This window comes from Cryptomeria japonica, chromosome 7 (assembly GCF_030272615.1).
Source record: "Cryptomeria japonica chromosome 7, Sugi_1.0, whole genome shotgun sequence".
Lineage (NCBI taxonomy): Eukaryota > Viridiplantae > Streptophyta > Pinopsida > Cupressales > Cupressaceae > Cryptomeria > Cryptomeria japonica.
Window position 1 is genome coordinate 12,845,186 of NC_081411.1, and position 21,913 is coordinate 12,867,098.

At 38.3% G+C, this 21,913-nt stretch overlaps 1 protein-coding gene across 1 annotated transcript; it reads left to right on the forward strand.

The window, feature by feature from the left end:
- The first annotated feature begins 581 nt into the window (after positions 1–581).
- On the forward strand, positions 582–1,112 carry LOC131030794 (SKP1-like protein 12). Its single transcript, XM_057961710.2, has one exon. The coding sequence runs from the start codon at positions 582–584 to the stop codon at positions 1,110–1,112; it is 531 nt and encodes a 176-aa protein (XP_057817693.2).
- Positions 1,113–21,913: the final 20,801 nt, after the last annotated feature.

Consider the following 21,913-nt stretch of genomic DNA (forward strand, 5'->3'; position numbering starts at 1 on the left):
TCAACATGAAAAAACCCATAAAACTTAACCACTTCCTATGACAGAATAAATTAGGCTATTACACCTCACCTCATTCTATGCGTAATGAAAGCATAAGTGGTCACCATGAAAAAAACCCTAAAACTTAACCACCTACACCTCACCTCTTATTATCTGTAATGAAAGGATAAGTGGACAACGTACAAAAACCTTAAAACTTAACTATCTCCCAAGACAACATAAAACATAAATCATGCTATTACACCTCACCTGTAACTAATATCCAAGCTTTTATAGACTACGTGGCAAGACAAGATAAACCACACTATTACACCTCACCTCTTATTATCAATAATTACACCTCTAAACTTGACCAATATCAAATAAAAAAAATTAAAACCTAAAACTTAACAACCACCTCCCAAATGAAAAAACTAATCCCTAAACAGCATAAACAAAAAATACCCTATATATACCAAATTACATAGCGAGTTTCCCCAACAGCATAAACAAAAATATCCCCTATTTATACCAAATTACATAGCGAGTTTCCCCAACGTTTTTTTGTCAATCCCTTCTGTAACATTTCCTTCGACACAGGCATGGCGGAGGATCCCACTGCAGCCATGGCGAAGGAATGTAAGGTGAGATTGAAGATTTCGGATGACACTATTTTTGAGGTAGAGTATGCCGTAGCCATGCAGTCGCAGATGTTAAAGAACGCTCTGAGTGACACCGGCACAGACGGCACCGTGCCTTTGCACAACATTTCCAGTGAAATAATGGCGAAGGTGGTCGAGTACTGCGCATATCATGTTAATGCCGCCAACACCATCTCGGAGAAGGATGTGAAGATATGGGATCAGGAGTTCTTGAAGGACCTTGATCAAGCAACCCTTTTTAATCTCATCATGGCCACCCAGTACATGGTTATACACAATCTTCAAGATTTAATATGCCAAACTGTAGCAGACAGGATTAAGGATAAAAGCGCAGAAGAGGTCAGAGAGATATTTAACATACAAAATGACTTGACTCCTGAAGAGGAGGAAGAAATCAGGCATGAAAATCAATGGGCGTTTGAGGAAGAAGGCTGGCCTGAAATTCAGGAAGAAGTCAGGCTTGAAGGTTGAAAACATGGTACTTACGCTTTGTTGTCAAGTAACTTTATAATGAGTTTCTGTGCTTCAAGGAGTTATGGGTTTTATTTGATACTGGACTTAACCTGCTTTAGGCGATAAGCTGATTAGGGTTTAGATTTTTTTGAGCAGATAAATCTGAAATGCTACTTTTCTTATTTTTTTTTATTTTTATTTTTTATATAATTTGAAATTATTAAATTTCAATTGTTCTGATATTTTCTATCAAAAAATATTATTGATTAATATTTTTGATATTAATTTAGTTAATGTGTTTATGTTTTAATTGATTAATTTCTTTTAGTTTTTAATAATGGTATAGACATATATTCACACATAATGATTGTTATTCTTTAATTTAAGAATTTTAGGTTTTATTTGGTATTGGTATTTTCATGTTCTATTGGACTTGGTATTGATATTTTCTTGCTCTACTCGACTCCGTATTGTTATTTTCCTGCAATTGTTAGACTTGATGTTGTTTTAGTTTTAAGTTGACAATATTTTAGGAAAAGGGACTAGCTCATGTTTTCTTTCAGTTGTTTTCTAAAGATACATCAAATGCTACTTGGGGTTTTGCATGATACAATATTTTAAGAAAGGGGAGTGTATGTCTTTCTAGTATGTTTTCTTTTAATTATTTTGTATGATTAGTATTTTTGATATTAGTGTAGTTAATATGTCCATGTTTCTATTAATTGGTATTGTTTACTTTAATAATTAAAGCTATGAGATTTCCACAATCCATTTTGTATTTCTAGTGTATTTTTTCTGGATTCGATTGTGTGTATATTTTTCCCATCAACGTTTTGAATCACACTCCGTGATTTATCATCAGGATGAAAAGAATTCCCAAGACATGAAAGATGTTGAGTTGCAGATTTGAGACAAAATATAAAGAGGAGAGGGGTGGGGTAGGGCACAAGGAACAAGGAGAGAGGAAAGAGAAAAAGAAAAAAGACCACCTGAAGGATGGGAGACCTAAAAAACTCCCAGGAATAACCACCCAAAGAAAAGAAAAAAGGAAAGCCAAGCAACACAATCAAAACCACTAAAAAACAAAAAAGAAGAAAAGAAATTGGGACAAAAAATATAAAACTAAATGAATAAATATACAAATATAAATATATATATAAATACATAAATGTATATAAGCATATGCATATACCAAAAGACAAAAACACAGAAACATATAAGAATATATATATTTACAAATACCAAAACACATGAGCAAATAAAAATATACATATGTTTATGTCTATAAGCGAAAATATACTTGAAAATATACAATTATGTAAATAAACCAAAGGGGGAGAGGGAGATGCACAAATGAAAAAGAAAGAGGGGGAGAAGTCAAGAAGGGGGGTGGGGATGACACTAGAGGGCAAAAAGCAGAGGGTGCCACGAGATACTAAGGTTTAACCCATCGTCTCGATTAAGATTGGATGGGTGATGAATGATAGCAATGGCCTCTTTAACTTTCCTCTGAAAAAGTTGTTCTCCCTACACAATACCTGAGTGTCCTCCAAATAGATATGATGCTTGGTAGTTGATGAATGCTCAGCTGAGGCTGATTTGAGGGCACATTCATGCTTAATGTTGGCACTATGCTCTTTTATCCGAGTCATGAACGAATGACCTGTTTCTCCAATGTATGGAGTTCCTTAGGAGTATACAATCTTGTACACACCTGGCTCTGAAAAGGCATCCCTAGTGTCCTTAAGCGGTGGGGAATGCCTCTTGATGGTGGACATAGGTTTGAAGGCACAATAGAGACCTTTTTTCACAAGGATTTTTGAGATCTTGTGAGATATGCCTTCAACATAAGGGAGAGAGACAAATGGGGCCTGAGATGGAGAGGGCAAGGGATTAGAGATGGAAAGAAAATGAGATTTGGCTTGGAGGAAGGCCCTACTGATCTGCTTGTTCGAGTAGCCATTCCAAAGGAAGACTTGACGAAGATGGGAGAGCTCTTGGTCTAAGTTATCCTTATCACAAATCCGATGGGCTCTTAAAGCCAAGGTTTTGAGGATCCCAACTTTCTAGCTAGGGTGGTGATGAGAAGTCGAATGAAGATATAAGTCAGTGTGGGTAGTTTTGCGAAACACCTGACGACCAAGGGATCCATCAGGCTTTTTACAGATTAAGACATCGAGAAAAGATAAAAGGTTGTTGGATTCAAGTTCTTTGGTGAAGGCAATAGAAGGAGAAATGTTGTTGAGGTGAGTATGAAATTTCTCTAACATGTCCAAGCCGTGGGGCCAACATACATTGGTGTCATCCATATATTGTTTCCACCATTTTGGCTTGAGGGGGAAAGAATGTAAGGCCACCTCTTCAAAATGTTCCATGAATATGTTGGCAATAACGGGCGAGAGAGGGGAGTCCATGGCTACTCCATCAACCTGTTCATAGATAACGCCTTGGAAGGCGAAGAAGGTTGACCTTAAGCAAAGTTCCACCAAAAATGGCGATCTCCTCATTGGCCTTAAGCTTGACAATCTCGATGGAGTCTAGAATAGGGACCTTGAAGAAGAGGGACACCACATCAAAGCTCACAAGAGTGTCTTGAGGGTCCAACTTGGTGTCCTTGATAAACTGGACAAAATGGTTGGAATCTTTGATGAAGGAGTTGGAGTTACCAACAAGTGGAGAGATTAATTTGGCAAGAAAAGCGGCTAACTTGTAAGTCGGAGACCCAATGGTATCAACAATGGGTCTCAAAGTAATGTTGGCTTTGTGAATTTTTGGGACCCCATATATACGAGGGGTCACTTCCTTAGATGGAAGAAGACGAAGTTTGGTAGAATCATCCAATGAGGAGTTGGAAATAGTAGATCTAACTACCTTAAAAATCTTCGTGCACGGGTCAACCTTCTTCACCTTCCAAGGCATTATCTATGAATAGGTTGATGGAGTAGCCATGGGCTCCCCTCTCTTGCCGGTTATTGCCAACATATTCATGGAACATTTTGAAGAGGTGGCCTTACATGATCTAACCCCACCTCTAAGAATCCCAAGAGAAGAAGTGTTTTACATGATCTAACCCCACCTCTAAGAATCCCAAGAGAAGAGAAGCCTTCACAAAACCACTTTCAACCTCTCCCACATGGCCAACCACCCACTCCATAAGGAATGCCACCACCATAATAGGAATTACCAAAGAAAAAAAAGGTTCTAGCAAGAGCCAACCCAATCCATAGCCATGAACCACACAAAGAAAGATCAAAAGAATTATAGATCAAACCCACATAGACACAATGGAAACTTGAAAGCACTAGACTCCAACATGACTGATTTAAAATCCAAAATCAGAACTATCTCTAAACCAAAACCAAGGAAAGCAAACAACTAAGATTTTCCCTTGAAAATTAGTAGCAACATGTTAACAAGAGCAGTGCAAATTACCAATAGATTGAGAGACAAGCCGCAACAATCACATAGAAAGACTTAAATACTCCGAACAAAGACCAAACCTTCCAAACAGAAACCAAAACCTAGCACAACTGCCACCTACAGAATGCTAAGATAGGAAAACACCACCTCTATGTACACCTATAAGAACAAAATCCAACCCAAACAATGTCAGAAAGGTCATCCTTTAAATGGTTCCAACAACAACAAACCCACCAATAGAAACCTAAATGACCACAACAACCAATGAACTACCAAACAAGACTCACTAAAAAATAGTAACCATGGCAGCCAATAAAAGGAAAAATCCCCAAAACCTTCCATAGCAACAACGTCCACCAGACTTATGGAAACAACCTTTGCAAAGACATAAAGCAAAGAAACCTAGGAATCAAAAAAGGAAAAATGACTGCCATGTCCATAGCTAGATCGAGCCAACAATAGCCACATCTCGTGAACAGAGGTAGAGGCTACTGTATGTTTTCTTTCAATTATTTTTTGAAGATACATATCAAATTTAATTATGTTTTTTCTAAAACTGATATAACTTGAAATTATTTTGTTTTACAAATTTTATTGATTGAGATGTATTGATTTATATTGTTTAATTTAAGTTTTAATGGGTCTTAAATGATATTGGTATTTTCTTGTATTGATACATGCACCAACACAAGAACTGCAGCCATTTACAACATTCTGGCCCTTTTGTCAGTGGGGACTAGACTTAGTTGGAAAAATTCATCCTTCATCTTCAAATGGACACAAGTTTATTATAACAGCAACAGAATACTTTACCAAATGGATCGAAGCAGTTCCCATGACCACAGTGACTAGGAAACAAATTGCCTCTTTTATCCTAATTTATCTGATTTGTAGATATGGTATTCCAAGTTCAATCATCACAGATAATGGACGACCTTTCAAAAACCAAGATGTATAAGAACTATGCAAAAAATTCAAAATCCAACATCGGTTCTCTACACCATACCACCCACAAGGAAATGGTCAAGCAGAAGCATCTAACAAGACAATCTTTAAAATCCTAAAGAAAACAGTGAATGATGCAGGCAAAGATTGGCAAGTACAACTTAATCCAGCACTTTCGGCATACAGAACCAGCATCTGCACACCTACAGGAGCAACACCATACTCATTGGTATATGGATCAGAAGCCATTTTACCCCTAGAAATAGAAATCCCATCTCTCAGAGTCTCTTTGAAAGGTTTAATCCCAGATGAAAAGTATCGAGTTAACCGACTGCAAGAACTTGAACTATTAGATGAAAGACGTCAGCATGCTTCCACTCATCTCAAAGCATATCAACAACACATGTGCAGGAGCTACAATCACAAGGTCATTCCCCGCAACTTCAAAGTTGGTGACCTAGTCCTCAAAGAAAATCCAAGAAATCAACAAGATCGAGAAAAGAAAGGAAAATTTGAACCTAACTGGTTAGGCCCCTATGTCATCATATCAGTCGATGGATCAGGTGCCTATTAGCTAACAACTTCAAAAGGAGATGTGCTTGACGAACCAACTAACAACATTCATTTGAAGAAGTACTACACTTAAGTAGCCTAGTGCACGGAAAAAGCCAAAACAAAGGAAAAAAAAAAAAAAATCCAGAAAAAGCAAAAACATAAAGTATAATAAAAACAAATGGTGAAAACCTGGTAAATAGACGCTTTTGTGAAAGAACGACTTCTCTATCTATCTATATACCATTTTATCTGTATCCTTAAAAACACTATCGGCCATCGCCTGACACTTAGCACATATCCATTCAGGACATACTTAGCGTAGTCACTGTAAAGCAGAAAATCGAACCCTAGGTGTTCCCCCACTCCAAAGAGAGAGAAAGGAGGTCACTAGGGTTGACGGTTTTCACTTAGGAAAGACTTTACATTCAAAGGAGGGCTAGAAACTCACAAGATCCAATCCCACACAACGCAAGTTTGAATTCTAGATGAGTTTCAAGGGTTGAGACAGCAAGGATACCCTCCTTTGTAAAGAATGTAGATAGAAGGATTGAACTAGGAGTGTATGTGAAAGTAAGAAAGATTAGCTTGTAGACGGAAATAGGGATACGGGATGAAGCTACGGACCTGAAATTAGCAATAAAATGTCGAGATGATGCTGTCCTGCAAGTTTGAGCGAAAGTTGATGGGACGATGGCACCCGGAGTGCACACGGTCCTTCGAAAAATCTGCAAAATGAAGGGGGATCTGTTCGTCTCTGCACAAGGATTCCAGATCTTCAATTATAGCCGCGTACCTGCAACCTACACACAGCAAAGAGAGGATGATTGGGGGGTTAGGGATTAGGGGTTTGCCTTTAGGTCAAACCCCAGTTTTGGAATTAACCAAGAAATGAGAATGCTGTAAATGTAAATGTTTGTAATGTAATCAAGTACTGATACCTTGTTGTAAGAATGTTTGTATTCTTACATGCAAAGGTGTAATGATGTTGTATGTTGTATGTTGTAGGTGATCTCCTCTTCAATGGTTGAATCCTTGTCTTGAATGCAACACCTAGCCTTGAATGGAGACCTAGAATGCTCAATTGCTTGAAGGAATGCTTGAATGCTTGAATGTTTGAATGTTTGCCTATCGCTTCCGCCTCTTGCACACATATGTTTTTTTTTCTCCTTTTCTGGGAGGGGAAATGTAGTTTATATACTTGTCAATTAGGGTTAGGAGATTGATTTTTCCAACCTTAGGCCGACCTAGGAGCATTATTTTCCAAATTGCAAACTTGAAGACCCGATGCCCAACAAGAGACTGGGCCCAAAATAGGGCCAGGGACTAGGGCGCTGGGCGCCATGGTCCCACCTCCCGGGACAACAGGGTGCAAGCAGGATCAGGGCAAGGTGCAGAAAGATGCAGTTTTTGATGTCGTAAATAGGCTTCAAGGTCTCCATTCAGGTTCAACATTGCGCCGCCATCGTGAAGACCCAAATGCAGTCGAAATTGCAAGTGTCACAATTTTAAGATGCTACATTTAGGCCCCACTTTAGCAGAAGTATAAGCGTATGCCCATACTTTCGGTAAAGTACAAGGAAACAACATTGAAAGACTTTTCACCACGTCAAGGAAGCAAGATACACCAAGCCCCCAGTGGACTAAGTATCTTACGACTTCTATTGACAAAGTAAAAGGGAAGATCAGGAGGGAGAACCATGACTGTCAGTAGTAAGGTTCCCTCACTATGAGTCATGCAAAAAAATGCCAAAATTTTTTAAGGAAAACCTAAGTTCGCCAAGAAATTTTGAGGAATCTTGAAGAGATATGGACGGAGTGTATGCCCCCTACGTTAAAGCGATCGCACATGCCTCATCGGGGGTGATTGCTTTAAGGTAGTGATACACATAAGAAATGAGAAGGGAAAGGAGCATGTTATCACAAGGATTTAGCCCCCAAGTGTGAGATAAGCCCAAGGATAATAGACACAAAACACAAAGCACGAGGTGAATTCACTTTCCTTGGGGTCAGTATGATGTATGATAATTCATGTATATCATATGTATGTATGCATAATTGTTCTTCATTCCCCAATCAAGGAAAGTCACCTAGAAGAAGGGAACACCTGTGTCTTGAGAGAGACCAAAAGAGATCTCAATGCTTTGCATCGTCCTCAAGTAGACAACACTAAGGACAACAAATAGAAGAATGGGAATAACACATAGAAGAAGTAACAAAAGAGATCGAGGAGGAGAGAGTCTACTATGCTAATGAACTAGTCTAGCACGTCATCCACCCCCCGATCTTGCTGATCAATATTTCAGGAAGGCAGGAAACACGCTAGAGGAGGAACATCCAACATAGTAGATGGAGCTATCACAAGATCCAAACAAGGGCTATGTTCATGTTCCAATCCACGTTGTTCTTGTCCAGGAGATAGGATAAGTGCTTTAGAAAATTTGTTAGATAAATGGTTATCAACATCAACATATTCATATTCACTATCAGAATGAAGAGGAGTAACATTTTCATCATGAATAACATTTTCATCTATATCATCAAGATTTATAAAAATAGGATCTTTAACTCGCACAAGATCAAAACCATCATGCATCTTATGTTTAGGAGATTTTGGCTCAATTTTCGGTTGAGGAGAAAATGGAATAATACTAGCTGAAGGTGTTTTTGGGGATTGCAAAGTTTGAGAGGTAGCTGCACAAGCTCTAAGACGATGTTTTCATCGGCGTTCATGTGCAGAACGATTTCATCTAGTCTTAGTAGGAAGTTGAGAAGATTGAGAAGGAGGAATGTTCTCATCCTTATCACTTGGGTGTTTGGGTTGTGGTCTCTTAGGTTGGACAATAGGAGAAGAGGAAGGTCTCTTCTCTTTATAAGAGGAAGGAGGAGGAATTGCTCCATATAAAGGAGGAATATCTAGTTTAGGAAGAAGACCAAGTCCATCATTATGAGGAGGTATAGGTCTACCTTTAGAAAGTTTATTAGACATAGACATAGTCACATCCATAGGGATGGGTTGGGAATCTTCTTGAGGAAAGACATTAGTTTTATCTTTCAAAGGAAGAACTTCCTTCTCAAGAATGATAGGAGTATCAAGTTTGGGTGTTCTAGGTTCACTTAGACATAGGATCATATCTTTTTTCCACTTTTGATAAGATTTGAAAAGATGATCACTTCACGGTGGAAAAGATTGAAATTGTTTAGGCCAAAAATAATCAATAGGAATGCTAGAAGTTCTTTCAGCTGGTTTAAAGAGACTATGATTGACAGTGACAACTTCACCATTATGGTGAAATTTCAAACACTTGTGAATAGGAGAAGCAATAGCTTTCATGGAAGATAACCAAGGATAGCCTAGCTTCACATGAAATTGTTCGGATGATGGAATAATAGCAAAGTTCACATCAAGGGATTTGTTATGGACCTCAATAGGTAATGTAATAGAACCAATTACAGGAGAAGAAAATGCATCAAATAGTTTCACAACCACATTTGTTTTGTCATAGATCACTTGATTCAATTGCAAAGTAAAAAGAAATTCTTCAGTAATGACATTAACCATGCAAGAAGGATCAATAAGCACTCCACGGCAAGGTGTATTCTTGACTTTTGCAACTATATATAAAGGACCATCAGGTGCCCTGATAGTTTCACTGGAATCAAATGTGATGGAAAGCTCTTTAGGGATTTTCTGCTGTTCTACAAAGTTAATCACATTCGGAGTCATAGACACAAGACCATTAGGTGAGAAATAGGAATCATTAGTCTCAATCACATTAGAGGTATGAGAAGGTAGTGGATTAGTAAAAATCTTAAGATTTTGATTAGGAAGAGCTATAGATGTGTTGCCTTTATCATTCACACCTGAAACAGAGATAGTATTATGATCAATCAAATCTTGAATTTTACCCTTTAAAGAAAAACATTTTTCAGTATCATGCCCAGGTTGACGATGAAATTGACAAAAAGATTTGTTATCAAAATAGGGTGACTTCACCTTTGCAGGATCTATTTGCTTTATAGGAGGGAGAGTAAGCACATTTTTTTCCAATAACTTATTCATAATACTATGCAATGATTCATTCAAAGGAGTAAACTCTCTTTCTTTCTTGAAAAACTTAGAAATAGGAGGCACACCTGATGCTGCATTCACATTGTTGTTGGTGATATTTTCATTGAACTTGATGAACCCTCTATTCGGTTTAAACTTCCCAAATGGTTGTTGACTACTATCACCCTTATCACTCGGAGCCATAGGATTTGCTTGTTCCATTTGGCTCATAGTCAGTTGATAATTGTGAAGAGTTGCACACAACTGTTGGAAAGAAGTAAACTCAGAAAATAGAAGTTTTTCTCTAATATCTTTTTATAAATTAGAAATAAAGATGCTTTGAATATCATTGTCAAGTACTAGAAAAGAAATTTGAGCACACAAATGCTTATATCTACCAATGAAATCAGTCACTTTCTCTTTAACACCTTGTTTACAATGCATTAAATCAATCAAAGTAACTTTAGGACCTATATTGTTTTGAAATTGTTGAATAAAAGCATTTGCAAGTTGTTGGAAAGAAGTAATAGAATAGGAAGGCAACGAGCAATACCATTGTAGAGCCTTATCTCTTAATGTTCTAGTAAACAGTTTCGCAAGCAACCTTTGGTCATGAGCAAAATCGGTACATATTGTTTGAAAGTTCTTAACATGTGTTAGAGGATCACCCTTACCATTATAAAGCTCCAACTACAGGATTTCAACATTCTTAGGGGGGATAGCTTGAACAATGTCAAGAGAAAGTGGGCTCGCAACATCAAATGTGGGCACACTAAACTTAGATTGATTCATATAGGCAATTTGTTGCTGTAAATAAGAAATAGTTTGTGCAAGATTGTTAATGGTCGCTTCAGTCGAAGAGTTCGTATTAGACATGTTAGATTGTGATGGAGGTATTATGTTATTGAAAGAAGGTATTGATTGAGAGTAAGGTGGCGGGACACTATGATAGTTAATCATAGGAGATGATTGGAAAAAAGGAGCACTACAAGGAGGAATGGAATGGTTAAATGAATTGCCCCCTTGCGTCATGTTCATTTGTGGAGATGTAATAGGAACACTCATTGAAGGAATGAATGAAGAAGTCGGATTGAGTGAAGGAAGAGGGTTGATTGAAGAAGAAGGATTGCCCCCATGACTAGTGATCATAGGTGGAATGTTTTGTATTGAAGTAGTCATTATGTTTGATGTAAAAGTAGGTATACTAGAAATAGAAGTTGTTAAAGGAATAGAATGATTGACGTGAGTAGGAGGTTGTGTATAACCTAAAGTTTTGGCACAACTCTTCATAGGCATCACATTCGAATCGATGATGTGTGCAATACTACGCAAAATATCAATTCCATTCTTATCACTTTGAACCATACATTTTAGACCCTCAATTAATGAAAGAGCTTGACTATCGGGGTATTCTTGAGACATCCATTGCTGAAAATCATCAAATTGGTTATCCAATTTCGAAAGTTGTTCTACAGAAACCTCATGGAGAGCTTCTTCATCATTAAGAGGATTAGAGGAATTACCTGTGTCTTCGATTCAAATTAGGTTCCATCTCCTCGGTAATTAAACCTTGGAAAGACTTAATTCTAAGGCTTTGTCTAACGGGAATAGTGTAAGTAGGGCTTATTGTTGTAAAACTCATGCACTAGAGAGAGAGAGAAGATTTTGAATTTTGAAAAATAAAGTTGGCAAAATTGAACAATGAGATAGTGATTATCCAATTTGAACTTTATGAAAGAAGAGGGAAACACAACTTCCAAGAAAGGTAGGCACAATTGAAAATTAGGGCCAAGGGGGTAGCACTTAATTTTAATTGTTATCTTGAAAATTGAAATCTTGAATTTTGAATTTATTTTCGAATTTAGAGGTAGCAAATTTCACTAAAATCAGCCAATCTCCTAGATTTAAGCTGTTAAATGCAATCATAACAATCTCCCGAAATTTCAGAAAAAATGTCAGGGACCATGGCGAATGGAGTGCACACGGTCCTTGCAACTTTTTTTGAAATTTTCAGGGATGAAAGTTATGATGATTTTAAAGCTAATCTGAAAGAATTGAGTGATTTTATGATCTATAGATAGGCCAAATTAAAGTTGCAATCTCAAAATTGAATCCTACCAAGATTGTTGAAAAATGCAAAATTTGAATTTTGAAAAAGAGAGGGAAACTGAAATTTTGAATTTTATGATTTTAGAGGGAATACTAAAAGCAATGCAAGCTTTGAAATTTAAAAGTTGACTCAATTTCATGTAAAATTCAATTTTGAAAGCGGAAATCAAAGTTGTTGCAATTAAATGCTTAATTTCAAAAGTCACAAATTGCAAAACTTTGAATAAAGCACTGAAACTTTGACTGAATGCCAACACACTTTTTAGATTTAGGACAGTAAGAAACACAATTTTGACACAAAATTTCAATTTCAACAATTTTTGAATGATTAGAAGCCTTAATCCAAGCAATCACTAGACCAACTTTGACTTTAATTTTGAAAGTGTTAGAATTGATGAAATCAGCCAAGATTCTGGATTCTAGCAGAAAAATACAGTAAGATCTAGCTCCCGAAATTTCAAAAAAGATGTAGGGGACAATGGCACTCGGGGTGCACACGGTCCTCGCAACATTTTTCAAAATTTTTAGGGATGAGAGATATTATGATCTTGTTGCGGAATCCAAAGTTACAACCGATTTGGAGGTGTTCTGATCAGTGAAATCATCAGTCAAAGGTTGAATCAAGACAGTTTTAACAATTAGGGTTTTGACACTTAACCACTTAATTTTTAGAATTAAAGCACAAATATGAATTGACAATTTGCAATAGAAGGGTAGATCTGAAACAACCATAACAATTAAACATTTCACAAGCTAAAGAAAATTTAGGGTTTTTATGCAATTAACCTCTAAAATTTGAAAAGATCAAACATGGAAATGTAATTAAGGAAGCAAAAAATTTTATTTTTTTTTTCAAATCTAACCATGAAAAATCAGAATTAGGATGTTCACGTCGGGTTCACCAAAATGTAAAGCGGAAAATCGAACCCTAGGTGTTCCCCCACTCCAAAGAGAGAGAAAGGAGGTCACTAGGGTTGACGATTTTCACCTAGGAAAGACTTTACATTCAAAGGAGGGGTAGAAACTCACAAGATCCAATCCCACACAATGCAAGTTTGAATTCTAGATGAGTTTCAAGGGTTGAGATAGCAAGGATACCCTCCTTTGTAAAGAATGTAGATAGAAGGATTGAACTAGGAGTTTATGTGAAAGTAAGAAAGATTAGCTTGTAGATGGAAATAGGGATACAAGATGAAGCTGTGGACCTGAAATTAGTAGTAAAATATCGAGACGATGCTATCCTGCAAGTTTGAGCAAAAGTTGACGGGATGATGGCTCCCGGAGTGCACTCGGTCCTTTGAAAAATCCGCGAAACGAAGGGGGATCTATTCATCTCTGCACAAGGATTCTAGATCTTCAATTACAGCCGCGTACCTACAACCTACACATAGAAAAGAGAGGATGATTGGGGGGTTAGGGATTAGGGGTTTGCCTTCAGGTCAAACCCCGGTTTTGGAATTAACCAAGAAATGAGAATGCTGTAAATGTAAATGTTTGTAATGTAATCAAGTACTGATACCTTGTTGTAAGAATGTTTGTATTCTTACATGCGAAGGTGTAATGGTTTTGTATGTTGTAGGTAATCTCCACTTCAATGGTTGAATCCTTGTCTTGAATGCAACACCTAGCCTTGAATGGAGACCTAGAATGCTCAATTGCTTGAAGGAATGCTTGAATGCTTGAATGTTTGAATGTTTGCCTATCCCTTCCGCCTCTTGCACACATATGTTTTTTTTTCTCCTTTTCTAGGAGGGGAAATGTAGTTTATATACTTGTCAATTAGGGTTAGGAGACTGATTTTTCCGACCTTAGGTCGACCTAGGAGCATTATTTTCCAAATTGCAAACTTGAAAACCCAATGCCCAACAAGAGACCGGGCCCAAAATAGGGCCAGGGACCAGGGCGCTGGGCGCCATGGTCCTGAGGGACTAGGGCACTAGGCGCCATGGTCCTAAAGGACCAGGGCACTAGGGGCCATGGTCCTAAAGGACCAAGGCACTAGGCGCCATGGTCCCACCTCCCGGGATAGTAGGGTGCAAGGAAGATCAGGCCAAGGTGCAGAAAGATGCCATTTTTGATGTCATAAATAGGCTTCGATGTCTCCATTCAGGTTCAACGTTGTGCCACCATCTTGAAGACCCAAATGCAGTCGAAATTGCAAGTGTCACAATTTTAGGACGCTACAGTCACTATCCTGGGTTATCCATATATATCCTCTTACCATATTCCACCATGGCTTGGAAATCATTGTACCTATTCACATCAAGAGGCACAGTCAGCTAGGGGCATTAAAATCGTCACAACTTGCGAACATTCAACATATCAAAACACAGAAGCATGGCATCTAGTAACCAAAACTATGCTTCATTGCAAAACAAAACAAAACCATTCACAGAAATAACAAGGATGGAAGATTTTCTGAAGTACTAAATGTTGCATTATCACATAAAAATCTTGACTATTTTTGCACTTTTGAACTTTTTCAATTATTGGATTCTCTTCCTTTTCTCACTAAATGCTTCAAAGCTAGAGATCATGGGGAACTTCCAATATTTTCTTAAGTCCTCTGTCTGGGAGGCGATCACTTGTACTGTGTGAATACTTGCCTCGAGACGTGATACATCGAATATCATTGAAGGCCTGATTCCACTTCACGCATACAAATGATTTAATCTTGTCTGTTTACGCAATATGCACTCAGGTCGTCCTAGTTCAATTATACCTTGACGCTTGTGCTATCTTGCAAAATCAAAACATCATGTAAATTATTCTCAGGTCATTATGGTTCAATTATACCATCATGCTTGTATAAATTTTCAACATATCCTAAACAAATCAATGCTCAATGATGATACCTACAAAGAAAGAAAACAAAATGTGGCTATATCGGATGGCAAATGCAGGATGATGATGCTACCAAAAACATAGTTGCATTAGCATATCATTTTAAACATAGTTGCATATCATTTTAACATAGTTGCATTAGCATATCATTTTAAACATAGTTGCATATCATTTTAACATAGTTGCATATCATTTTACATTTTGCATCTCATTATCATACATCTCATTTTCAAGATACATTTCACAGCATATCAAATCATACATCTCATTTTCAAGATACATTTCACAAACATATTTTAAAAAAAACAAAACAGAAGCATACATCCTGCATCATACATTCAAAGAAAATGGTGTTGTATATATATATATATATATCTCAAAAATGATCAAAATGTACAAAATATATCATCACTATGTCCAGTACAAAGAATATAATGATAAAAAATACAATAGAGACCCCGTCTCTCAAGTATGACTATCCCCTGACAGAGATGGTCTAGCTCTAGATGTCCCCACCCCTGGGTCTCCAAGAGGGTCCTGTCTCGGTGGCCCTATCACACATCGGCTCTCGGACCACAACCCAGTATCTCGAGATTGACTAGATCTCGACTGTGTAAAGCTCTATACTCAATGATCCCTGGGTACCCGCCATGTCATAATGCTGCCGGTAGTACTCCGCCTCCTGAGCTCTCAATGCCAGCTCTCTCAGGGTGTCTCTCATCGGACCACCCACCGCTACTCTCTGCACACTGGCTGCAAGCTCCTCCACTCGCCCTCTCTGCTCTATCTCTGTATCCTGCTCAATGGTCAACTACGCAATCTGTCGCTCATATGTCAAAACTTGTGCCTGCAGCTACTGTACAGTCACCTGCAGGGTCCGAATCTGAGCATCCTCAATGTGACTAGGGACCCGAACCCATAGCAATACCTGTGTAGGGGCAACCCCTCCCACTCTACCTGTCCTTGGTGCTGGAGGTGGGAGCACATCCGTCCTCCTCCTCTGCGCTAGTCGCATCGTCTCATCAATACCCCCCACTATAGCTAGCACCTCCCCCACCCTCCCCTCTCCACCAGTTCCAATAGCTAATCCGCCTCTCCCCCTGTCTATCGCCCCCTATCTAACCGCTCCCTCCACACCTCTATCTCCTCTCCTCCCTCTATCTCCCTATCTCCCTCTGACTCCTCTCCCTCATCCTCCTCCTCCATCATCTCCATCATCCTCATCATCTCCCTCTCCCTCCTCATCATCATCATCAAATGCTGGCCACATCTCCTCGGGATCAAATATCCTGGCCACCGCCCACATTGCAAACAATCTCGCAAACTCATTGGTCATGCCCGCATCCAAAATCTTTGGGGCATAATCCCAAATCTGCCCCGCCAACCCGACAAACTCCTCCACCGCCACTGCGCTATCAATGGTTGGGCCCCAATTGGCTACATCCTGCCTCTGCCGTGCATATAAGCAAGCTCCCTACAGTATACCCTGCTGTCGACCAAACTGTCTCAAAACTTGGGCCACCACAAACCTATCAATGACAAATGGGGTCCTCCCAATCAGGTATCTAGTCATGAACACATAGGGCATCTCCAACCTGTCCTCCACCCACACCTCGCATCCTGTATACGGTCACCATGTGACCATATTGATGTCATCCAAAACTCTCCTCCAATGATCTAGTTTGCCCAGCGTTCGCTGGACAACTAGAACCCTGTATCCATATGCATATGTGCCTCCAATGGGCCTATCTCTATCTGCTAATGACTTCACAGCTGGAATGTGCTCCCAGCACCATACCTGTAACAGTGTCACGCCAGCTGACAAACTGCCATAACTGAGGTATACCACCTCATGCAAGCCCCTGTACAAATGGGTTAGCATAGCCGATCCCCATGAAAACCTACGGCCCTGTGTCACCATCTCCTCTAATACCAACCCCCATCCCACAGAGAATCCCTTTGACCTACGATCAGGACAAAGGAATCCACCAATAAACCCTACCAGTACTGATGGAAGGGGTGCATAATCCAGGTCTAAGAACTCCTACCATGGGATCTCATATCCACAAACTGTCTCATCATGAAAAATTTGGCGAAGTGCCTCTATACCACCCTCCTTTGACTTCTCATATGGTAGTAGTGCACCTACTATGGGAATACGCAGGATCCTGTAACAGTCCTCTAGTGTGACTATTATCTCACCTGTGACAAAATGAAAGGTGTTCGTGTCGTTGTGCCACCTCTCTGCAAGTGATTTTAGTAGCCCCCAGTTCATAGTGAACCAAGGCATATCTAATAAGGACATCAAACCACATCTCTCAATAATGTCCAAGTCAGCCTGGGTCAACCGCGGTATCAATGTCCACAGCCTTGGAAATCACTCTCGCGACTGAACCACACCCAAGTGCTCCTGTCAACAAGGAAAACAAATCCAATATCAGTTTCCACATCAAAACAAAGATATCAAAATCAAACTCACATCAACAACATGAAACAATTTGCTCATCTACATCAAGTTCAAAATCCTGTCATTTCATATCAACTTGTAACACAACTCAAGTTCTCAAAAACCATATCAAAACTTGTAACACAACTCAAGTCTCCAAATCACATAAACTTGTAAAACAACTCAAGTTTCCCACCCATATCAGCTTGTAAAACAACTCAAGTTTCCAACCCATATCAGCTTGTAACACAAATCAAGCTTCACACATTGAACTTGAAACAGAGTGCAAACACAATTCATATTTTGATCCACACAACACATTGATATCTATGCATAACTTGACATATCGCAAATCAAAACAAGTTATATCAACACTCATATTGGACAAATCCATTAAAATCATGACAGCACGACACAACAATTTCACAAATCAGCTCATCTCGCCAAATTTTTTTTTGGATGCGCTAAAATAGATTCTCGCTACACTAAAATCCACTCACATGCTAGGCTGTTATTTCTACATGCTAATCTATTCACCCTATGTGCTAGACTGACTCTACGCGCTATGCGCTAGGTTTACCCTACGTGCTAAAACCCCTTACCCATGGAAACCGCTGCGACCCCTATGTGCTAGGTCTACTCTACGCGCTACCCTACGTTCGGCATGTGCTATTTTCATTCCCTGCGCTACCCTATTTTATTTTAGACGCAGCCCTAAAAATCAACTTGATGTGCTACTTAAATTTTCGTATGCGCTACTTTAAGACTTTGACGAGCTAAAACACTAAACCCGAATTTCAAAAATAAAAAAATGACCAAAAATGACCAAATCAAAAATCCAAAAGGAGTCAAATGTGATGACTTACTAGTGGTCCATACGCGGCAAGCCTCTAGTACCTCCAAACGTGCTCAAAATGGTGCCTGGAATACGGGATATGCATTTTGCTTTCAGACCCAATTCTCTTTCTCCAAAGTCAACAATGCACAAATGAATCAAATCAAAACACTTTTCCCCTTTTATAGGAGGAAAATGAAATTACGGTTAGCAAACCAGACATGTAATGTGGTCGCAGTCTTCCCTATACCCTCCATAATGTACATTATCGGGAGATGAATCAATTTAAAACACATTTCCCATAGATAAACTCATTCACACCAAACACAAATCGCCAAATCAAATCAAAATTTTCAAGAAAATTGATTCATCTCCCGAGGGGGCATCACGCATCAAATCAAATTTGGGGCATGACTTGCAGATCATAAGAGCAACACAAAAATTGTATTTGATCATAAATCACGATAACGCATCATTTTCTTTGAAATAACATGTGCACACACGTCACTTCAAAGAGGGGCAAAATGTAGACATATAAAAATGACCATATTCCTAAATGAATATTTTATGTTCATTTCTTTATTTAATTAAATCCAATTTAATTAAATTACCTGCATTCCTCTATTAAATTAAATAAATTACTCAATTTATTTAAATTAAATTCACTAGACTTCTTTTTACCATTTAATAAATAAATCATTTTATTCAATTAAATCCCCCCTATCCACTTTTAATTAAATTAAAATTTAATTAAATAGTTATCCTAAATTGAATAAATCTAATTTATTTAATTTCCCCAAATTACAACCAAATTGAATTAAATTAACTTTATTTCAATTAAATCCTATTATCCCTCCATCCACTTGCATTTTCCTACATCTCCCACATGCATTCTAAAACTTATTTCTAATCCCTTCTAGACTCTTCTAATCGCTTCTAATTATCCTAACCCATCTTCTAAACTTTGTCACATCCCTAAGCAAGGGGAGGTCACTTGTCAAAAACTTAAAGTCTTTGATAACCATTAAAGGCTTCAAATCTTCAACCACTTAATTTCCCAAAGACTCCCAAACTATTAATGGTTAATTCAACCCTCTTACATGGTTAGAAACTTTTTGCCTAACTTAACCTTCATCCAACCCAAGGTTCTCATCAAGCCTTTAATGCTTTGACCATGATTATCTCTTAATCATTTGCACAAGAGTTTATCCTTGGATTAACTCTTAATCCAATGGGTAAGCCTAAAATAAGCTTGACCCTTACCTTCTAGATAACCATAAGGTCTTCTCAGGCATTTAATGCCTTCAACCCCTTCTCTCAACCCAACCCTCTATTGACACTTGTCACCATTTCATTGGTGCAAATTGCAAACATGGATCCCCAACTTTCAAACTCAACCCTTGATCAACTCTTTCAATCCTAACCAGCCATTGCCCTGTTTTCGCTATAAATAGAGCTCTCATTCATCCATTTTGAGATAAGAATCCAATTTTGTAGTATCATACGTATGCTCAAATACATTCAAGATTTCATTTCATATATGCTCATCATTTAGCCTCTCTTTTAACTAAGAATTAGTCTAAATATGCATGTTTAGAATATTTTCTTTATCATTTAGCTCAATCATAGACTAATATAGTATGTTAGGATAGTATTGTTTACTAATCTTGTCATCTTATAGCTAGTTTATCGCATTTCTAGAATCATGCATAGCTTAGGATTCATCTCATATTAAAACCAACAAAAGCATCCCTCGTTCTTGCATTTGCCATTCCTAAACCATTTTGCTCAGTGATCTGAGAGCAAAAACATTGGTTTGAGGGACCGTGTAAGATAGAGAACCATGGGACCAACCTTGGGAAGCTGAGTTATACTTCATCACTCCATAGCTTGCACCAAGAAGTCCTGTGTGTGTGTGAGCAAGGCTCCATAGAGCTCCATTTTTCGCATTTTGAGTTCTATTGACCCACTTTTTTCGCATACATTTTTGGCGCCCACCGTGGGGCTTTACCCCATATATCAAATCGGTTGTTGAATTTAACCACTTTTAGGCACACAGGAAAAATGAATTAGCGTGTTAAGTCAACTGTTTAGCGTATCCGGTTAACAGCCTAGCACATTCGGTTTACTGTTCAGCACATGGAGTCCGTCATCTAGTGCACGAAGTCCATATATTAGCGCATGACTTCCACTAATCTTTTCTTGTAGGTCTCGGCGCGAGAGAAAAACAGAGCAGCGCTTTTGGTGCACAGTGTAGCACATCCCGAAAATAGTGTAGCATGTTGAAACCTTATTTTAGCACATCGAGGTTATATTGTAGTGCATGCAGTTTGTTCTGTAGCGCATCACAGACAGAAAAGAAAAGAACTAATTTGTAACCGAAAGTTAAAAATTAGACTTGTGGAAGTCCACCAAATCATTTAACATTTTTTTTATTTTTTATTTTTCTAGTTTTCTTCCAGTATTCTAACAAATTTGTTGCAGAAATGGAGCTTAATCTTAGAATATTTAGATGGTTAGGATTTTCAATAACTTAGTTAAGTTAGTTTAAATTTTTGAACATCTTTTATTCTTAAAATTGAACTCACTTATTTCTTTTGGGCTATAAAAAGAACCATTATCAAAAAATTTCTTGCTTTTATAGGACAAAAACTTTATTTTAGGCTCTAAAACGAACAAAACAAACTTTCATTTTGCAAAAGTAGATATAAAAAGAACCTCACCATCCTTTGGTGTATAAAAGGATTCATTTTCAAATTTTGCAAAGGAAAGAACCTCACTTACAAAATTTTGTTACAATCAAAAGAGGGAAGTTATTTCCCTTTTTCGACTTTCTTTTGCTGACCATATCAAAAATTTTGCTTTGTTGACCAGGTTCCTTCACTAGATTAAATAATCATTTCTTTGAGGAACTAAAGCGAACACCATGCTTTTTTGGAGCAACATCTCCAAGTAGAGATTAGCAAATCACTGAATTGAAGGCTTAAAAAGAACTTTGATTGCCTTGTCTCGAAAGTGGAAGGTATATGCTCTCCCCTTAACTAGGTGATAAAAAAGCCACACCACTCTTAAGCTTTCTGTATTTCAAGCATAAAACCTTTAGCAGGTCTACCTTCCCGAGGAGTTGGAATCAACTCTTAAAACCGTTTATGGCTGGTGTGAAGGGAACGACCTAAGTGGGGAATGGCTTTGACGCCAAGAATTCCAACCCACTATAATCAAATGTGGAAAGTGACGAAAGTCCTTTTCAACGGTTGCGCGCAGCGATTAGCCTTCCCCCAGTATCCTCGAGATATGTAAAACCTTTGTTCTAAAGGTTGGGAAGCCTCCTGAGGGAGTTTATCACTGACGGCTGAACAGGAAGCCTGATTATGAACCATAAAAATAGAAGCTTTGAACCGAGTCAGTAACCAGACATTTATAACATCATAGTGCAAGGGTGGGGAAGAATCCGCCCCCAAGATTACTCACCATATATCTCCCAAGATAACTACTCAACTGTGAAGCAATTCACTTTGGGTTAATTTCTGGCAAAAGGCAAAAAAATGGGCACCCTCTAGTGGGTGACACGGCTATTTGAGCTGACGGAGTATCGAGACTAGTGGGCTATGATGTTA

Coding starts and splice junctions, on each gene's coding strand:
- LOC131030794 (XM_057961710.2), top strand. CDS start 582: ATGGCGGAGGATCCCACTGCAGCCATGGCGAAGGAATGTAAGGTGAGA.